General features: G+C 49.9%; 1 protein-coding gene across 1 annotated transcript in view; it reads right to left on the bottom strand.

Moving 5' to 3' along the window:
• Positions 1–1,580: 1,580 nt before the first annotated feature.
• Positions 1,581–20,226, bottom strand: part of SH3GL2 (SH3 domain containing GRB2 like 2, endophilin A1) — a 36,338-nt gene continuing 17,692 nt past the window's right edge. Inside the window, exons 3-8 of the mRNA XM_075558923.1 lie at positions 12,080–12,223; positions 10,916–11,049; positions 9,686–9,844; positions 6,358–6,461; positions 4,672–4,802; positions 1,581–1,780 (exon numbers count right to left, since the gene is read on the bottom strand). Coding sequence (XP_075415038.1) covers positions 1,581–1,780; positions 4,672–4,802; positions 6,358–6,461; positions 9,686–9,844; positions 10,916–11,049; positions 12,080–12,223 — 872 coding nt within the window. The remainder of the gene's footprint in view (positions 1,781–4,671; positions 4,803–6,357; positions 6,462–9,685; positions 9,845–10,915; positions 11,050–12,079; positions 12,224–20,226) is intronic.

The raw sequence follows: 20,226 nt of genomic DNA, 5'->3' as shown, positions 1-20,226 counted from the left end.
CTTATTCTCTCTCTCAAATTCTGCCGCCTGCAATTTCCAAGAAGTCGCCAGTGTCTAGGCTAACTCGCTCCTTGGCGACACAATGTCCACTGCTTTCAGGGACATCCCTGCAGGGGAGCCCAGGACTGGCTCTATCGTGTCAGAAGTCGAGGAGATGGGCACCAGCCCCGATCCACCCGTGGTCGGACCCCAAGGCTGGGTGCGAAATAAAGGAGCGGAGCCTGTGGTTCTGTCCTCAGCAATATTTATTGGACACAGCAACACTGCCCATGGTAAGAGTGTATACATTAAGCAGGGAGGTTTGCCTTTCACGCCACATGATCCACTACCGCAGGAGGCACGTCTCCAAAGCAGCACATGAAACCTCTGAGAGTCTGTACAGCTAGATAAATAAAACTCTGGGCTACCAACAGGACGCCAGGGGCTGGTACCAACGAAAACACGGAGACGGGTACGCACAGCACAGTACGCGCACTAAACTGAAGGAAGGCGGGGTGGGCGGGGGAGAGGTAAAAGTCAAGGACTGAACTGGGGGGAGAGGTTTTGCATCGGCAGCCACATGTCTTCAACTGCTAAGCACGAAAAGTCTTTTTATTTGGTCCTCATTGAGGGCAGAATATGCACAAATGATGCTCAAAGAACACAAGGTCAAAGGGGACAGGAGAAAGGGTACCGGTTCTTGGTCTGTGAACTGGGGGGGCGGCGGGGGGAGGATGGTTCCTATTATTTTTATTTTCTTCTTTCTGTGTCTCTGTTCCAAACGGATCATGACACACACAATAAATAAACGTGAGGTGAAGAGAATCGTTCCCTTTTCCTTGTACCCTTCAGATTTTCTTTCTGTAGAGAAAGAACTTTAAGCTTCGAAACCAGATCTCTTCCCAAGTCCTCCTCAGGAAGTTTTTTCTTTCCCGCGTGTTCCTCCCATAATACGCTGATACTTAGAAATGAGAAGGGGACTCCCTAAGCCCATTGACTGCAGACACAGGAAAAAGACTGGTGGCACCTCAGAAACAGGCGGACGCGAGGAGGGCACAGGGGACTGCTTTCAGAGGCGGCTTTGAGCCCGAGCTCAACACGGCCACTGGCACAGCAAGAGGCCACCAGAAGACAGTTTGCTGGTGAGGGAGACTTCCTTTGACAATGCTGTGACTCACAAGTCTGGGAGGGGACATGAGAAAGCAGGGACCTCCTCCTCTTTACATGGAGGACCTGAGACCTCAAGATGGGCCCCAGGTGATAGACAGTATCTTCAGGGGAATGGTTTCTATGATGTGGCTCACAGTTGTTTTCTAAGAAGCCACTGCCTCCTGAGAGCTGGGTGCACAGTAGTTCTGTGACTACTGGCTGGTCTCGGATGGTATTTATAAAGCACATGCCAACCCCCTCGGGCTAAGAAGATACCATCCATCACCATGACCCTTGCGGGATTGCACAAGTCAACCAGAGATACTCGGTGGGGTTTGATGACTTGGACCACTGCGACCTGCACTTGGGATGTGTTGTAAGCAGCATTACCAAAGCAGTGGTTAACTTAACTATCTGGGCCAAGGAGGAAGTGAGCCGGCCAACATGACATCCTAATGGGGCAGGGCAACCAAAATCTCCACGTAATTGATGGGGAAGAAGCCCGACTGGCCGTGCAGCATCCCCTCATACCAGTTCTCATCAATCTGGTTGGTGAGCGTGATGATATCACCCTCTTTGAAACCCAACTCCCCTTCATTTTCAGGTTCAAAGTCATACAGAGCTCGGCAGCAGGGCTGATCCATCTGGACACCTGGGAGTCAGGGGACGAGAAGAACACAGAAGGGCAGGGCTGTTTAGTGCCACAGTCAACTTCCCGCCACACCTGCCTACCCAACTGGGCCTCCTTTTTGCCCCTCCTCTTCCTGCGGCAGCTTCCCCTTGTGAGGAGAGCCCCACACCAGACACAGGACCAGAAGTCTTCAGACGCCTGCTAAGATGGCTGGAAGTTGCTCTTTCCAATTCCAGCATTAAAAATAACCACATTCACCCTCTGGCATAGAACAAGAGGAGGTTAGCAGGCTTACCACCCAGCTGACACCCAGAGCTGGGAGACCCAATCGCTACAGGAGTTTAGTGAGATCAAGGTTAAGGATTCTGAATGGCTTGAAGGCTTTCACGTCAGCACTTTAAAAGATCTCTGTGTTGACAATACCACCACTAATTACACGGATGGTGCTTCGCCACCTGATGGCTCAGTGGCCACTTTGAAAGAGATGATTATTCCAAGTTCCTGGGGCAGCTGGAACATGGTGAATGTCAGACACTGGGTTCAAGTCCTTAGTCTGAGTGACCCTGGGACAAGGCGCACCAGTCTCAGTTGCAGCTTCTTTGTCTAAAATAGGCAGTGGCAGTAGAACTTCATGCACAAGACTGCTGGGACGATGAAACAGTGCTGTGTGACAAATCAGACAACTTCCACATGGCCGGTCGGGCTGTCCGGTAAGCTCACCACAAGGCGGGTGGTTCAAAACCACCAGCCGCTCTGCAGGAGACCACTGTGGCTATCTGTTCCCATATAGACTGTCCCCATGAGTCAGATTCGACTTGACGGCAGTGGCTTTGAGTTTTGTGAAAATGCTGATCAATAAATATGAGGAGCATGCTGGATTTATGGGATAAAAGTCACCGACTCTACCTTAAGTGAACCAATGAAGGATTAACCTGTATCTTCAAAGGGATCTGCTTATCATGAGTCACCCTTGGTAACCTGATTGGCTGTTAGCCACAAGGTTGGGGGGACCAATCCATCCAGGGCACCTCAGAAGAAAGGCCTGGTGATCCATGTCAGAAAGATCAGGCCTGAAGACCCTCTGAAGCTGCTGTTTACTGACTCATGCAGGGTTACCATGAGTCTGACTTAACTGGAGGACAACAGGTCAGTTTCTTTAAATGACCACTCGTTTAACATAGCGCGCATGTGTGTCTGCATGCATGTGTGCCTGCATGCAAGGGCCTAAAGCTCTCGGGCCAGTTAAGGGTTTGAAAAGCAACAGGGTCACAGATACTCTTTAGACTTAGGGAATGTAGAAAATCAACATGTCTCCAAACGAGACATCAATATGAGCCTGGTTTCTGGGCAGGGAAAGCCCCGTTGCGGACTACATGAGTGACTCCCTTTTGAAGCCAGCACGGTCCTAAGAGCCTGCTGCTCGCATTAGCAAGGTGGGGGCTCTGGGCGGCGGGCCTCACCCCACTGTCTGAGCTGGGGTCTCTCCTGCTGGGGCTCCAAGAACAGCGCTCCAAGTGTGCCTCGGGTGAAGAGCAGCACTGGGGATGCAAGGAACCGGAGGACAACGGCCCATCTTTGAAGGTCAGAACCAAGATGAAATAGCTGCATCAAGCACATGCTAAGGTCTAGAAAGGTCTAAACACCAGCTTTGGTCTGGGTGCAGGCCTACCACAAGAATGCACTGCAGTGTATGTGTCAGTATTCCTGACAGAAACACATGTCTGTGGCAGTTACAGAATCTCCTGTCAACTTGCGCGAGGGGGCGGAGTCTAGCCTGTCAATCAGGTCATAGCCACTGAGGACTCTATATGGGCATGGCCTTCTCCTGAGAATTCCGGAAACTCCTGCCTTCTTCCCTGGAGATGGGACACCCACTCTCTGCTTCAACTTCAAGTTAACCAGCCCCATGCAGCCACGCTGATGGCAGCCAGAGCCCTGGAGAGGTGTCCACCACCATTAGACCTACAGGACTTTCCACCCAACAGCTGGTAACCTTCCTGCATTTGGCTTCATTCTATATACTGCATGAGTCTGAAGAGGAATTCATGGGCTATTATCAAACTTATGGGTTAATATCAGACTTATGGGCGCAATCTGGACTGGGCTGGGATGTTTTCTTAATATACAATTACACTTTAAAATATATATGTATGTGCGTGAGTGTATATATAATATATATAATTATTCTTTGACATAAAGCTCTCTTTACACACACGCGAGTGACCCTGGGTTTGTTTCTCTCATCTACACGGACTAACACACGTTCTTTTCTCCACCTCAGCCTCTAGCAGAGCGAGGGGTGGAGAGGAAACCTAGCAGGTGCTGAACTCTCACATCACTGTCTTGCAAACACACTCAGAAACTAGGAAGTGTGTATTCCTGGAGCTGGTGTACGGGGGCTGCACCAGAGGCCCCAGAAAGCGCACGGCCAGATCTCATTATCTTTGCAAGATTTTTCTATGAACCTGTGAAGTCCCCTTGCATGTGAGCTTACATGTGCACACGAGTGCCCAGGGCATTCCCTGTCCTGCATGCAGAGTTCATGCGAGAGAAAGGGAAGGAAAATGCACGCAAGCTCGCGGCTCCAATCTGATGGGTGAAGGTGATTTACACCCCAACAGAGAGTCCCCAAGCAAACATCAGCGTGGGCTGAGGATGACCTGCCAAAAGTTCATAATGACAAGAGGGAAAAGGGCAGAGCCCCTTAAAAGCGTGTCTAGCTGACTGTCGGTCCTGTAAGGAGTATGTTGTTGTGAAGTGCGGTCCAGCCAGTTCCCACTCACTGTGACCTTAAGCCCGACCGAACAGAATGAAACACTGCCCCATCCTCACTTGATCCTAGAGCCCCGGGGAAGTTTGCATGAGACGTGCTGCAGGTCCAGCCATGGGCTTCTTAGGCTGGAGCCACTCACCTGAGGGTCTGGGGGTGCCTGTGTTGGAGAGGCCCCCGTTGGGCTGCGCACTATCCATGGGGGGCAACTCCAGGCTCATTCGAGGCTTGGGCTGGTATTCCCTTCGAGGCTGGGAGGACGCTTGCCTTATCCTGCACGGGGAAACAGGGAGGAAAAGGGAGTCCATCAAACATTAAGGAAAAAGACAAACACTCCCGGCTCGGAAACCCTCCCAACACCCACCAATTTCCCACAAGAGACTGTGGGCAAAGCAACGGAAAAGGACCCTTCATTTCCTCGTGGGCGGCTGTGCTGGCCTCCGGTGATATCCTTTGTGATCACGCCCTCACTGTCTGCATTGTTCTCTTACTGTCTCCCTCATTCATTCACTGCTCCCTATGAGAAGATGTCACTAGGATAGGTGCCAGGTAGGCAAAAACACCTTCATGCCTACTTATGGCCTGTAGGTGAGACAGCCCATATACTGGAGCGAGCACTGTTACACAGCCATGGGCACTGTGCTGCAGGAACACAGGGTGGGGGCTCAGGGGTGGACCCCTCCCCATGGAGGAAGTTAAAGGAGGGAAAGCTGGAGGGAGTGGGTCCTGATGGACATGTGGGAGACGGCCATTCCCTGGAGAGCATAAGAAGGTATGGATTGAGGGGTGAGGGCGCCCACCATGTGCCCTGGCACAGTGAGCAGGCTGAGACACTGGGAGGGACAGGGGACAAGACAGAAGGAAGGTGGAAAGTGATGACCAGAAGTGGTTATACTACGTATGCATGTCAGTTTCTGGTATCCATCAAGCCCACTAGATGACGGGTGTGCAAGGGTAGGGAGAGTGAGTGATGGAGAAAACAGAATGATACTGACTTTGAACGTATTACAGAAGATGAAAAATAAGCTAGCTCCTGAATGCGCAACAGTCTTATCATTACATCTCTTTTGTTCTTTGAAGTGGATGGTGTTCATCCTTTCTGGGGGCTTCAGAGGGCAGCTCACACTTCCCCGACAACGACAACGTCAGGGTAGCTGGGAGAAGGGGGAAAGGCTGGTGAAGAGGCTCCCAGCGGCCCAGTATGACTGGCCTGGAGCCTTCCGTGGGCACGGGGCCATCTCAGCATGGTGAGAACAAAGCCTGCCCCAGGGGTCATGCAGTGGACAGGTGCTGATGAGAAACCCTTGGCTTAATCTAACGGGTCAATGAAGAAACGTGAGTTGTATGGCAGGGCATAATGGAACCCTGTCCCCCAAGGAAGAAACCAGAGTCTGGGCCGCATCTGTGGAGGTGGGATGTGCATCTGGGAAGCACAGGTATGAAAATGCTCAAGGCTGACTGTGAATCCCAGTGTGGTCCTGAGCTGTGTATGCAGCGACTCCGAGCCAATGTAGGTGAGGCTAAGAATACTTTGCTCACGGGGCTGCCAGAAGGCTCATGGTGGCACACAATCAGCATCAATGCAGAATATCTGCTCAGCAAATCATGTTTGTTGTCATTAGCATCCGAGTAAAGCCAAGATTCCACAGAACAAAGCATGTACAACATGACACCAAGATTCTCCACCCACCAAGTCCCTGTCTAGGATCAGCAGACGTTCCGGGCACAAGTTTGTCTCCGAGGGGAGTCTCCTGTTCCATGTCTTTGCACACTGTCGCACTGCAGCAAAATGCAAATATTAAAATAACGGCAGGGAATTGCACAATACCTTTCTTCCAGCCGAACAGTGACCTGCTGCAGAACCTGCACTGCCTGCTTGTGGTACTCCAGCTGGGCTTGCACTAGCGCAGAGAGCTGGCTGACCTGTTCAATCTGCAGATCAAGAGGGGACACACCTGAGTGACCATCCTGACACGACCACTGCTGCCCAGTATGTGCGACCGAGCAGCCTGACGCAGTCCACGGCTCGGCGGTGCCGTGGCTCGCAGTGTGGTGAGGGAGGCAGGCTGGGCCAGAGTCCTGCAGTTTCCACGCGGAGGAAGGTTAAGAGCGCTCGGAGACACCAGCAGCACGAGGAGGAGCAGCAGCTTTAGTAAGAGTCCTCGTGAAGACTGACCAACTCTCACCGACCACCTCGGGCTTGGGCTTCTAGCCCTGAGTGCTGTCTGCGCCTGCATGCAGACCTCGTACGGTCGGTGAGCGTCACTGAGCTCTCCCTGACTCCTGCCAGCCTCGTGCACAAGGGAATCCAATGGGCCAGCGGGGCCTGGGCCTGCTGCATTCGCGTGCTGGTTGTGATCCCTTGGTTTAATTTCTAGAGGGAAATCCCGGTTTCCATTACATTGCACTGTTCCTAAGAGTTGCAGATCCAAATAGACGGGGGAGGGTAATTAGTCGGATTAGGGGTAGGGGTGGGTGAGCCATAAGGTTAAACTGATTTACATCCAGATGGCCAGGCCTTTCTTCCTAATCTTAGTCTAGAAGCTCAGTTGATACGCTTTCAGCATCGGAGCAGTACTCAAACCACTGACGACAGAAGGAGGGCGGCTAAGCTATCTTCGTCCTCTAAAATAATATTGGTGCCGTCAAGAAAAACTGAATATTGATTTTACCACACAGGAGGCAGGCTGATGTGGTGGAAAGCCTGCCCCTCTCTGAGTCTAGTCTGTAACGTCAGGGGATTGGACAGCGACATTCATGGCTTCTCCCCAGCTCCGACACTCTAAGCGCCACTGCTTAGTCTTCATTCTGTGATGGTGTGGTGGTCTAGCTGAGTAGCGGCCTCAAAGTCAGCAGAAGCAATGCTGTTCAAGGAGTACTCGGTGGAGGGGCCTGGGGAGGGAAGGAGCATGGCGATGCGGGTTGCGCCCCATGCCTACAGTATTCCTGTCCAGAAGTGACAGCAGGTTGCTTCATAAATACGTACCTACACTCAAACACCTCCCTCCTAGCCGCGTCCCCAGGTAATGCAGAAACAACGCGCTTCCCCAGGGATGACCACATGGGACAGGGGAGAACTGCCCCTGCGGGTTCCCGAGACTGTAACTCCAGGAGTGGAAAACCTCCCCTTTCTCCAGCGGAGCAGTTTCAACTGCCGAACTATTCAACACGCCTCCCCTGCTACCTGTCAGGGTCAAGGCAGTGAACCAATAAATGCGCTGTGGCTGCTCTTAGGTGCCACTGAGTCCTTGCTGGCTCATAGCAACCTTATGTACCTGCGAGAAGACACTGCCCCATCCCAGACCATCCTCACAACAGTTGTTACAGCTGATCCCACTGATGAAGACGCTGTGTCTTCAATTCACCTGTGTCAGGGCCCTCGTCTTTTTCATGAACCCTCTACTTGACCGAGCACGACACTTCCTCTGGGGACCGGCCCCTCCCGATAGCATGCTCAAAGTCAGTGAACTCGAGTCTTATCCTTGTGCTTAAGGAGCATGCTGGCCGTTCACCTTCTGAGACAGACTGGTTCCCTCCTTCAGCAGTCATGGTAGACTCCGTATCCTTTGCCAGCCTCATGGCTCCAGGGCATCCATCCTCCTTCGGTCTATATGAGCACAGTGGCAGAAGCTGACAGCGACTGAGAGGGGTGGGGAGGTGGGGATGAGCAAGGGCAAGACTGCTGGTGAATGGGTCTTACTGCCTCAGTGATAAAACTAAAACAATAACTGTGGACCTGACTCAAACACCGGAGGGCTTATCATCAGAATTAATCACCAGGCCTTTCTTCCAAGTCACCTTTGGATGGACCCAAAACGTCCAACCCTTTGGCTAGAAGTCAATCACATTAGTGGTGTGTGGCTCCCATGCACTACGTGAGTGGGAGAGAAATCATCTTCATGACTTTGAAGCTTAAAGATGTCAAAGAATGTAACTTCTAAAAGTCATAATCATTTAGCACTCTGGAAATCCGACAGCAGCTTTTGAATGCTCTTAAATGATGTACAAAACATAGCTTCTGTGCTCTATCTCAATAAACCAAAGCTTTAAACTCATTGCCATACAGTCAATGTCAACTCATAGGCACCCCACAGGACAGGGTAGAACTGCCCCTGTGCATTGTCAAGGTTGTAACTCTATGGGAATTGAAAGCCTCATCTTTCTCCCTAGGAGTGGCTGGTGGTTTTGAACTGCTGACTTTGAAGTGAGCACCTGTGGTAGTTACATAATTTAATGTCAACTTGCATATATATAAAAGTATAGTGGTGGTATTCAAGCTGTCAATCAGGTCACAGCTTGACGGTGTCTTCTTGTGGGTGTGGCCTTCTCATAAGGAGGGCCCTGGAGCCTCCTCTCTCTCTGCCTTCACTTTTCTACGGGCTGACTCTGGTGGCTCCCAGAGCCCTGTCATATTACCCTCACCACTGGATCCACACAACTTTGCACACACTGGCCTGTGGTCCTCCTGCCTGCTGCTTCATTGCTTGTGACTGTGTGAGTCTGAAGAGGGAATCATGGACAAGAATCGGATTGATGGACTTGAGGTGGACTGGGCTGGGCTGTTTCCTTGTTATACAATCATACTCCTGACACAAAGCTCTTCCTTACACATGAGTGTGCCACCGGATTTGTTCCTCTAGTCACCCACGCCTGACACAGCACCCTAACAAGTCACTAGTCTACCACCAGGGTGCTCTTACATCTTGTCAGAGGTTACCTATTGAAAGATAAGGTCAACCTGACTTCAAAATACAGAACATCTTATTCCACGCTGGGTGCTCAATTCTGGATGCATTTCAGCTGATATTTGTGGACAAGCTGAAGCCATCTGTCCTGCGTTTCCCGAGTCTTTACATAGGGGACCAGGCTTTGACCCGGATCATCAGAAACCTCCTGACCTTCTCACCACTGGTAATTCTCTAAAACCCATCAGTGGGCAAACGCTCCACTCCATCCAATTACAAGCCTGCAGAAAAGGCTTGGCCATTTCTCAACCCACCTACTTTATTATCTTCATCTTAATCCTACTTCAGCCGCCTGGTTCTCACCACTTCATGCAACTGGATGAGAGGATTTTAATTACCCCGCCCTTGAACACATTCATCTGGTGTCTCAGGCGGCAGGAGTAAATGAAACACCGCAGGAGAGGCACTCACGTCCATTTCCAGGAGGTTGAACATGCTGGACTCTGCAATCTCTTTCGACTCGTCAAACTTCTCCAGGGCCTGGCGCAGCTCCTCATCCGGAATCTTGCCTTGCCGCTTCTTCTTGTAATCGAAGTCCAGGCGGCGTCCCTCTAGCTTCTTCAGGTGATGCTGAAAGAGTCAAGGACAGGAACGTGCTCTGGAAGGCCTGATGGAGAGAAGGCCCCTGCAGTGTGGCTTCCCCATGGTGCCCGCTCATTTCCAACATAACCTGGGCTCTGTTTAAGACAGGCTGTCACCGGAGAAATAAGGGCAAGCACAAAAATGGGACGCTTGCTTGCAAAGGCTGAAAGCCTTTGAAGAACGAGAATGCACCCATGTGCAAGAGCAACCCCCTGCCCTTCCTGCTCTTGCCGGGCACAAAGCAAGCTGCACTCTAACTCCCACGCCACAGCAGAAGCTGGGAAGCGTGCACGCTGCGTGCCACATGCAGAAAGGACATGTGCTGTGGGCCTGGGAGTCTCCATCTCAGGAGATGGCACCTCTGAAGAAGGCAGGGAGCCAACCCTTCTCATGAGACAAATGGAGAAAGAATGGCATTTTTGCTTTTAGAATCCTAGAATGTGGAATCTGGGAGAGCTCTCTGTGTGAGGGACACCAGTCTGCCAGAATCACCTAACTAAACCTGTTTATTCTTAATCTGGATTATTCATGATCACCTGAATCAGATCACCTAGACTGGGGGCTCAGGCATCTGTACTGGAACCCAGGGCCCGGACAGCTGATGGGGAAGCTTTGGGGAACTGTGCATTAAAGTTTCAGCCTATTCACCCCTCAGCCTAACAGCCATTTTGAAAGGAGAAAAATGAGTATGGCTTTAGAACAATAAGATGACTACTTACTTCAGCTAAAAATGGGTCCACTTCGCAGTTTAGAGAATGAATCATCCCAAAAACTAAAGGGTGATTCCAAAAACTGCATATTCTCCGGGAAAGGGTTATTACTGTCCTGAAGGGAAAATGTTTGAAAGATCTGGTGTGTGGAGAACACTGACCTAGGGGTAGTGAAAGACTGAATATGGGGCCAGAGGAGCTGCATTTGTGGCCTCTCTCAGGCTGCCTCGCTGGGCTGCTGGTGATTCATGTGCCTAGAGCTGACAACAAGGTGAGTCAAAACGGCTTCCTTGCCCTGGCCTCTCTCTGAGGCAAACCACTCAGCAATCTGAAGATTCAGTGCGGATACCTGGATTTCCCTCAGGTCTTTGTCATGCAGGTTCTGAAGGGGGTCAATGAAGTTCTGCTTCACTTCCATGTCCAATGAGTCTTTGACCTCCGAGAGCTCCCGCATGGCCTCCCCCACTTCACCCAGCGCTGGGCCTGGAGGAAGAGGAGGGCACTCGTTTAGAGTAGAAGACAAAGATGAAATGCACGCACAATGAGGGCCCTCGGCAATGAAAACCAGAGAGTCCTGGTGTCTTCTGAAGGCAACCGAGACACGAGAGTGTGCAAACAGCCTTCAGAGAACGGGGCCTCTTCTGTGTGCAGCTGTTCACAGTGGGCAACAGACCCCACCTCTCCTAAGAAGGTCCATTCCTTGCAGAAAAGAAAGGAATATCTTATTTTTTTCCCAAAAAGCAATGTGGAAGGTGACAGTTTCCCCAGGAGGGGAGTTGCTACCAGGCAGGGAGATGCGTTCAGCAGAGGCACATCCCTGGGACAGAAAGTAGAGTACCACCAGGAAGGACGGCCATGTGCTGAGACACCAAAGGACTGACTAGGGGGCTGGGATTCAGAGGTGATTCACGTGGCAGTTGAGTGCTGACTGACCAAGAGGTGAAGAATTAACCACGTCTCGCTGAGAACATTGGAAAGTGGAGCCAAGGCATTTAAAGCACCACAGTCTAGATCAGGGGTCCTCAAACTACAGCCTGCGGGCCACATGCAGCCTGCTGAAGACATTTATCCAGCCCGCCGGGTGGTTTTGCCCCGTTTAGTTTTTTACTTCAAAATAAAATGTGCAGTGTGCATAGGAATTTGTTCATAGTTTGTTTTTATAACTATAGTCCGGCCCTCCAATGATCTGAGGGACAGTGAACTGGCCCCCTGTCTAAAAAGTTTGAGGCCCCCTGAGCTAGATGAAAAGTCCTTGGGGCAGAGGTTCAGTCAGCCCATGGACTGTGCCTCCTTACGTTGTCCCAGTGTTCAGTCACTGCCAGACACACCCACCCAAGGTGAATGTGTCCCCAAGGCCCCTGTGAAAATGAGGGTCTCCTCAGGGAAAAAGCAAATGAATCCGTAAAGAATCAAATATAGAATGGTTTGCCAAACCACTCACAGAATTTCTTCAGGGTCCCAACCCCTCCACCAAGCCCACACATCGGGAGCAGAGTAAGAAAATCCTCCTCACCGAAGTTGCAGTCATCTCCAAGCTCTCTGCCAAACTTGAGCATGGCCTCTGCAAGCAGGGCTTCTGCCTGAGGGTAGCCTGGCCCCTTCTCCTGGCCCCGGATCTTGGACATGGTATTGATCATGCTGAGTTTGGCTCTGGAAGCTGGAGGCAGAGAGACAGTGTGACACAGAGAACAGAAGCAGGACTGGCTGTGGAATCAGGCCGTGAGCCAGTTCAGAGTCCCGGCACGGTGCACGTCAGCAGCCTACCCAAAGGGTAGTGAAACTCAGAGAAGCAGTTCTATTTTATCCCATAGGGTCACTATGAAGCAGAATCGACTCTATGGTTGTTATATTAGTTTGTTTGTTTGTTTTTTTTTGGAGAGCTTTCAGGATCCCAGTTTTATATTTCACGTCTTATGAGTCTACGAATTACGTTAAGAAATTAGCAGTGAATGTGTACAATGTGGGTCTTCTGCCGTGTTTCAGTGACAGCACGTCTAAAGCAGAATGTTTTCCAAAGCATTTCTTAGGTCAAAGTTCTGAAGCAAACCGTTGCACGAAGTACAGAAACAAGACGGAATCACTGCTCGGGCACACAGCAGCCTCGGAAAACGAGGGCTGTGCAAAGGGAGACTTATTTCTACTTCCTGTTTGTGTTTACCTTTATAGACGCTACCTACAAAGCATTTCCCTATTTACAGTGGAAGAAACCACTTTATCAACAAACAGTGGAAGCCCATGATTTGCTGCTAAGATACTTTTAGCAGCTCCCCAGGTTCGTTCTAGGAGTCTGGATTGTACATTAACTTAGGACCATGCCCAAGTTCCTATCGGTATGGAAATGATGACAAAATCACAGCCCAGCACCTTAAACATACTGTGGATAATATTTAATCATGAACTTTTGTTCCAAATAGGTTTTTCTTTAAACTTTGGCCCGCAAAGGTTGAGACTATAGACAAGCAGAGGTATCAGGCGGGGCAGGCTTTCCCCACTTCCCCGCCCTGGGAAATTACAGAGAGCAAGAGAGCGAAAGACCCACTGTCACAAAGTGCACAGCAAACTAAGATCACCCTGTTGCTACTTGTCCCTGAGTCCAGCCTAATTCATGGTAGGCATAGTATCATATAGACTTGTGTATGAGCCCAGTTTTTCAGCACATTTTTTTAAATGCAGTTTTTGTCGTGAAATTAGATGCCTCGGCTGACACTCGGGTCGGCTTATACTCGAGTATATACGGTATGTTGTCGTTAGGTGTCATGAAGCTGATTCCGACCCATCCTATGGTTCCTATGCTGGCCGGAGCCCCCTGCTGCAGCCACTGTCAGTCCACCTTGGGGAGGGCCTCCGGCTTTTGCGCTGCACTTCTGCTTTGCCGACCATGATGTCCTTCTGCAGGAACTGGTCTCTCCCCATCCTTGCCTCTGAGGGGCACTCTGGCCGTACGGACAGCACAGGGCACACAGAGAACAGAGGAAATGCTGGGCGGTCCAGCAGCGGCTTCCGATAGTTGGGCTGTCCGAGTCCACTGCTGTGGCTTCCAGCTCCCTCCATGTCATGGGGAATTTCTCTCATTTGCATTGGCCTCGACCTTCCCAAGCAGGATGCCCTTGTCCAATGATTGTTTTTTTTTCCTGCTGATATGCCCAAATAAAGCAAGTCTTTCTCCTAAGACTGATGATACTGCTGGTGTGGGTTCCCACTAAATAGATTTCAACTCACAGCAGCCCACGTGCCTAGAGGGGAGTTGCCCTGTGTGGTTTTCTGGGATGTATGTTTTCCAGAAGCCAATGGCCAGGTCTTTCTCCCGTGGAACTCCCAAGCAGGTTTGAACTGCCAACCTTCTGGCTAACAGCTGAACACTGGCCTTTTCGTACCAGCAAGGCCCCTTAGGTGGAGGGGACAGTCTCTTTGTAAGTCAGTGAGAGTGAAGTGTGTCTAGTCGATTCCATTACAGCATTAGCGAGAGGCACTGAACTTCAGAGCCACCCTCCCTCTGGGCTGGGGACCTCCGGAGGGAGGGCTCTTGAGGCCGAGAACCAAGCACTGGGGGGTGTCAGGCCAACAACATATGCAAAGCCTGCTGGCCACTGGACAAAACCTAGAATTTACATTTCCCTTACTTTCTCTCTCACAGAGAAGTGTAGTATAGATTTCAAAATCAAGACGTGTCCCTATCACCCATTTTTGAAAGGACGACATCATCAGAATGTACTTTCAAAACCTTCTTTATAAAAACTCATACAGAAGAACCAGGAAATACACTGCCCTGCCCTCAAGGAGCTCCCCGTGTGATGAAACGCCGTGCGAACAGAAAGAGCGGCAACCAAGCCCGTCCCCACTGCAACGGCCAACACGTGCAGGGCCCCCAGGCCCCCAGGAGGGGCGATGAAGTCCCCTGAGACAGATGCCCGGCCTGGAGAGCAGGTATGAAGATAAATGGAGATCAAAGAAAACCATGTGGGAGCTAATCCCTTCAAATCCCGCTTGGACCTCTGAAGATTACCCTTTTCATGAAAGCTGGCTATTGATTTGTGCTGATAGCTCTGTTCTTGAAGCTCTGTCTCCTGGTGAGTCATTTTAAACTGTTAGATATCCTGCGGCGGATTGTCAATTCCATCATGGGGACGCTGTACACGAGAAAGATCTTCATTCTTTCACAAGTTACCTAAGAACATCTTGGATGTGTTCCACATTTTCATGAGAAAGGAAGAGAAACCAGCCTCCCTTTATTTATCTGTTGTTTGTTGTTTCAAGTCATCTAGTCCCAGTCCCAGTTGCCTAAACTGGTTATAGACTCCCGACCAGCTGCGTGTGCCGGAGGAGACCTGTGATCCAGTTTCCAATGGCTCCTTCTTCGGAAGGGGTCCTCAAGCTAGCTTCTCAGATGCCTTTCCGGGAGGGGGTGATGGTGATCATGTGCCCCACCCAGTGCTCCCTAATAAATTAACAAGGGCATCGATGTACCAGTAAGTCAAGGATTCTGATACAGGGGTATGTGTGTGTACACAGACCAATGCTGCATTTTCAGCTGTGCTACACACACACACACACACACACACACACACGCCCCATACAGGGGCTCTAGAGGCACCGTGGGCTAACTGGTCGTCAAGAGAAAGATGAGGTTTGCGGTGCATGATTTACAACACTGGAAAACTACAGGGGCAGTTCTACTCTGTCCTACAGGGTTGCTATGATGGCAGCAGGGCGTGTGTGTGTGTGTGTGTGTGTGTGTGTGTGTGTGTGTAAGGGGTTGCTTTGTTTTTGTCTATCCTATATATAGAAGCTCTCATGTTGGGGGAAAATGAGAGAATTGGGGGAGAGTGGAAAGACCGAACATACGTAAATATTCCCACCTTCCAAAGTGGAACTCAAACAGAAACATTTAGAACTGAAAATGAAGTAGGAGCAACATGAGCCATGCTACTTCAAAACGCAGAAGGAACCCAAGAAATTGCCAAGGGAAGTGTTGTGTCTGAGGAGTGGGAATGGGGGAAGGGGATGAAGAGCAGGCTGTGGTTGTATATATTTTTTAAGTGTAAACTGATTTTGTTTTATATAATATATATACAATACTTCCAATATATAAAAACAGAATTAAAATCATTTCCCATTCTTTCACCCTCGGGAGAAAAGGGGATCTTTAGAGGAGACCCCTAGTCTCATGGCAATAAGCCAGAGAAGCAATACCCATATGCCCTGGCGATCTGGGTCCCGTTCTAGGTTCACGGGCCTCTCAGTGGGTAAGCTCTGCTGACAACGAAACCAACAAGGTTCATCAGAGGAGCACACACTCCTGGGAAGACAAAAACACAACCGCCAGTAGGTTGCCCCAAAGGGAGGGCTTCAGGAGTCCACACCGAGGTGATTTCTGGAAAGAAATCTGCCACGTGATGCCAAGCAGCAGGAAGTGACATTAGGAAGGCCAATAACGGCCGGCTTGCTCAGAAATGCCCCCCATTGCTCCGTCCTTGCTGAAAAGGGCAGTTTCTTTTCTTGGCATCCAAATGCATGTGGTGTTTTAAGGAAGACACATAGAGGCTGCAGGATCAGCTCCCGAAGATGACGCATAGTCCGCAGCAAGCGGAGGGGCTTGCTCACGCTGGAGCCAGCTGAAGGGAGGCTCACCTCAAAGCCCACGGGGCTTTCCTGACTGCCCAGTGGTGTCCCTGTCCCTGTGCCTCTCTGCCATGTCCCTCCCAAGGCTACTAATCCTGGGTGCCAACTAGCTGGGGGGTTGACGTCTTCTGTATTTCTGCTAATTCTTGGTGTTTGCCTTTATTTCTTAATCCACAAGAGTTGACAGAGAAACAAACCAGTAAATGTGTGTTTCATGGAAAGCAGCATGCTGCTGTGCTGAGGGGCCACCCCGCTGGTTGTGTCTCACAGGGACCCTGTGTACAAAGCAGGGAAGCAGGCGTCAGACCCACATCACCTCCCCTCACCGCCATGTTTGAGCCTATCAACGCAGCCAGCCTCCGTGTTACCCCAGCTCCTTAAACTAACCAATTCAGAGCCACAGAGTCAAGTCTTACTTAAAGTGACCCTACAGAACAGTATGGAACTGACCCTGTGGGTGTCCAAGGCTGTCACTCTTTACAGGTATAGAAAGCTTTGGGTTTCTCCCTCGGACTGGCTGATGATTTAGAACTACTGACCTTGCAGGTAGCAACCCCAAGCATAACCCACTATGCGACCAGGGCTCCTGTCAGTCTTTGCTCCAGCTGACCATCTACCAAGCACGATACCACTCTCCAGGGACTAGCCATAACTGTCTTGCTGAAAGTGAAGAGGAACTGAAGCATTTAATGAATAAGATCAGCAACGACAATCTTCAGTAAGGATTACACGTCAACATAAAGAAAACAACAAGCCTCACAACTGGACCAATGAGCAACATCATGATCAACGACATTGAAACACACTCTAGCTTTGACACTCAAAGGGACAGTTCTCTGTAGGACAAAAAAGCAAACCCCAGAATGACATCAGTATAAAAATGTGGGCTTCAGAGAGACTGAGGGAAAATCCTGACTCCATTTGTTGCTGAGTCACTGTGTAGCTAAATGACATCCTCTGTAAACTGGTACCTCCACCTCACTGGGCTGGGTTGATGTAAATATAAAATGAGATCATGCATCTCCCAATATAGGCACGTGATCAACAACCGCAAAAATGACGACTAATAGACATCGAGTTAACATCAACCCGCAGTGACCCTACAGGCCAGGACAGAATTGACCCTGAGTTTCTGTAATTGTTTATGGGAACAGAAAGTCCCATCTTTGTCCCAAGGCACAGCTGGCGGTTTTGAACTGCCGACCTTGAAGTCTGCAACCCAATGAGGAACCACTGTGCCACCACGGTCTTACAGGATAAACAATCACTCGATAACAGCCTATTTCAACCAGGGCCAGATTAGTGATCATTCACTGTATGATTTCATACAACTCTGAGGCTCATCCAGAAAAGGAGAAAAATGGATAATTCCTTAATCCCTTCTGTTTCCCTAAGGTCATTCTGCTTGTAAGACAGTTCTGGGGGACTTGGGATAGGGAGAGGTGGGGGTAAGGAAGTGGTGTTAACAAACCCAGGGACAATTGGTGGTGAGGGGAGAGTGGCAGCCCTGGTAGGGAATGATCAAGGGTAAGGTAACATAAGGAAGAGGTGTAACTGGAACTCAGGTGGGGACAGAGCATGCTAATGGGGCAGGAGGAAGGTCATGGGAAATAGAGGAAAGAGCTAGGAGGCAAAGGGCATTTATAGAGGTCTAGACAAAGACATGTACATGCAAATATATATATGAGGATGGGGAAATAGATCTATGTGCCTATATTTATAGGTTTAGTATTAAGGTGGCGGAGGGACCTTGGGCCTCTACTCAAACACTCCCTCAATGCATGAATACTTTCTTCTATTAAATTGGCATTCTATGATGCTCACCCTCCCGACACAACCACTGAAGCCAAAGTGGGTGAACAAGAAAATGTGGTGAAGAAAGCTGATGGTGCCCGGCTATCAAAAGATATAGCATCTGGGATCTTAAAAGCTTGAAGGTAAACAAGCGGCCATCTAACTCAGAAGCAACAAAGCCCACATAGAAGACGCACACCAGCCTGTGTAATCACGTGGTTCCAAAGGGATCAGTTATCAGGCATCAAAGAACAAAAAATCATATCATTGAGTGCACACCTCCATGATACGATTGCTGAGGACAAACGGGTGCATAAGCAAATGTGGTGAAGAAAGCTGATGGTGCCTGGCTATCAAAAGAGATAGTGCCTGGGGTCTTAAAGGCTTGAAGGTGAATAAGCAGCCATCTAGCACGGAAGCAACAAAGCCCACATGGAAGAAGCACACCAGCCTGTGCGATCACGAGGTGTCGAAGTGATCAGGTATAAGGCATCATCATCAACAACAAAAAAATCTTACCATAGTGAATGAAGGGGGAAGTGCAGAGTGAGACCCAAAGCCCATTTGTCAGCCAATGGAGATCCCCTCACAGAGGGGTCTAGAGGACGAGATGAGTCAGTCAGGGTGCGACGTAGCACCGATGAAGAATACAGCTTTCCTCCAGTTCCTAAATGCTTCCTCGCGCCCCCCGCCCCCTCACTACCATGATCCGAATTCTACCTTGCAAGTCTGGATAGAGCAGAGGTTGTACACTGGTGCAGATAGGAGCTGGAGGCACAGGGAGTCCAGGGTGGATGATACCTTCAGGACCAGGGGTGTGAGGGGCGATACTGGGAGAATGGAGGGTGAATAGGGTGGAAAGGGGGACGGACAAGAGAAAAGGGGGTGAAAGGAGATGCTGGATAGGGAAAGATATGACAAAATAATAATTTATAAATTATCAAGGGCTCATGAGGGAGGGGGGAGAGGGGAGGGAGGGGAAAAGAGGACTTGATGCAAAGGGCTTAAGTGGAGAGCAAATGCTTTGAAAATGATTAGGGCAAAGAATGTACAGATGTGCTTTATACAAGTGATGTATGTATATGTATGGATTGTGATAAGAGTTATATGAGCCCCTAATAAAAATTTTTTTTTAAAAAGAAAGAAAGAAATGTGCCCTGAGTTCTCTCAGCTTCTGGTGGCTGCCTGAAGTTGACAGGATTGTCCTTATTCCTGGAATGGCCTGCCTTCTCTCAATCTACAAACCCAGTTTCTTCCAGGAAAGACCTTTTCCAGAACACTTTTCCCAGTCCACCTCTTCCTTCTCTGACTCCCATACATACAATGAACATAGCTCAGAGAGCTTTCTTTCCTGCACGCCTGTTTGCTGCTGCCAATGGCCTCGTGCTCTACTGATGCTAGCAAAGGCCTGGAATATAATAGGTGCTGACTTTTTAATGTATGCTAAAAGACAATAAAAATGCTAATATTTTCAGTAAGACTCTCTGTCTATATCCATTTTTTTTTTAATTAATAGAAAAGACTTCTGCGTGTTCTGCTGATGGGGTGATCTGGAAGAGCTGGTCTGGGCAGGTCCGGAGGGGCTCTGCCCATGGCCTTTAGCCAGTGGTCTCAGTTCCTGCATAGGAGGAGGGCCTTCCCAGCTCAGGTGATTACCCCCTGCCCTCTCTCCAACCTGCTGTGCTCGCATTCTCTAAGATCCTGAGCTATCTGCTTTGGAGGAATTAACTCCTGTCCTCCACTGAATATAAGCTGTCCCTGCCCAGCTGGCATGCTGCACTGACTGCTTGATGTCCCTCTAAAAATAAACGCACAGCAAGGTGAGCCCTGGCCCAGCCCCAAGGAGCACGGCCTGGGGAAGCCCATGAAGACCCTGAAATGACTGTTAGGGGTGGGGGTGGGGGTCAGGAGGGATTCCGAGTAAATCTGTATTCTGCTGCTATCCTTTTGTATCTTAGGTGAACAAACTTTCCATGCAATCAACTTTAAATAAATGAATTTAAGAGCACAGCATTCATTAAAGAGCAAATCATCCATTAAATCATTTTCATTTCACATGGATTTCTGGGACTGTCTATCTTTATAAATGGAGTTCACAGGGTGTATGGTGGGCGGTGGGGAGGCAGGCCTATCTGCACCCTCTGGCTTCTCTGTTCCTGGGAGGCAGGGGGCAGACATGCCTCCAACCTCCACCCTCTTTACCTTCTCTGACACCTACTGATCCTCCCCAGGACTCCACTGATGCTG

This window comes from Tenrec ecaudatus, chromosome 10, assembly GCF_050624435.1.
Source record: "Tenrec ecaudatus isolate mTenEca1 chromosome 10, mTenEca1.hap1, whole genome shotgun sequence".
Taxonomy (NCBI): Eukaryota; Metazoa; Chordata; class Mammalia; order Afrosoricida; family Tenrecidae; genus Tenrec; species Tenrec ecaudatus.
This window is presented reverse-complemented; position numbering and strand designations above follow the sequence as displayed.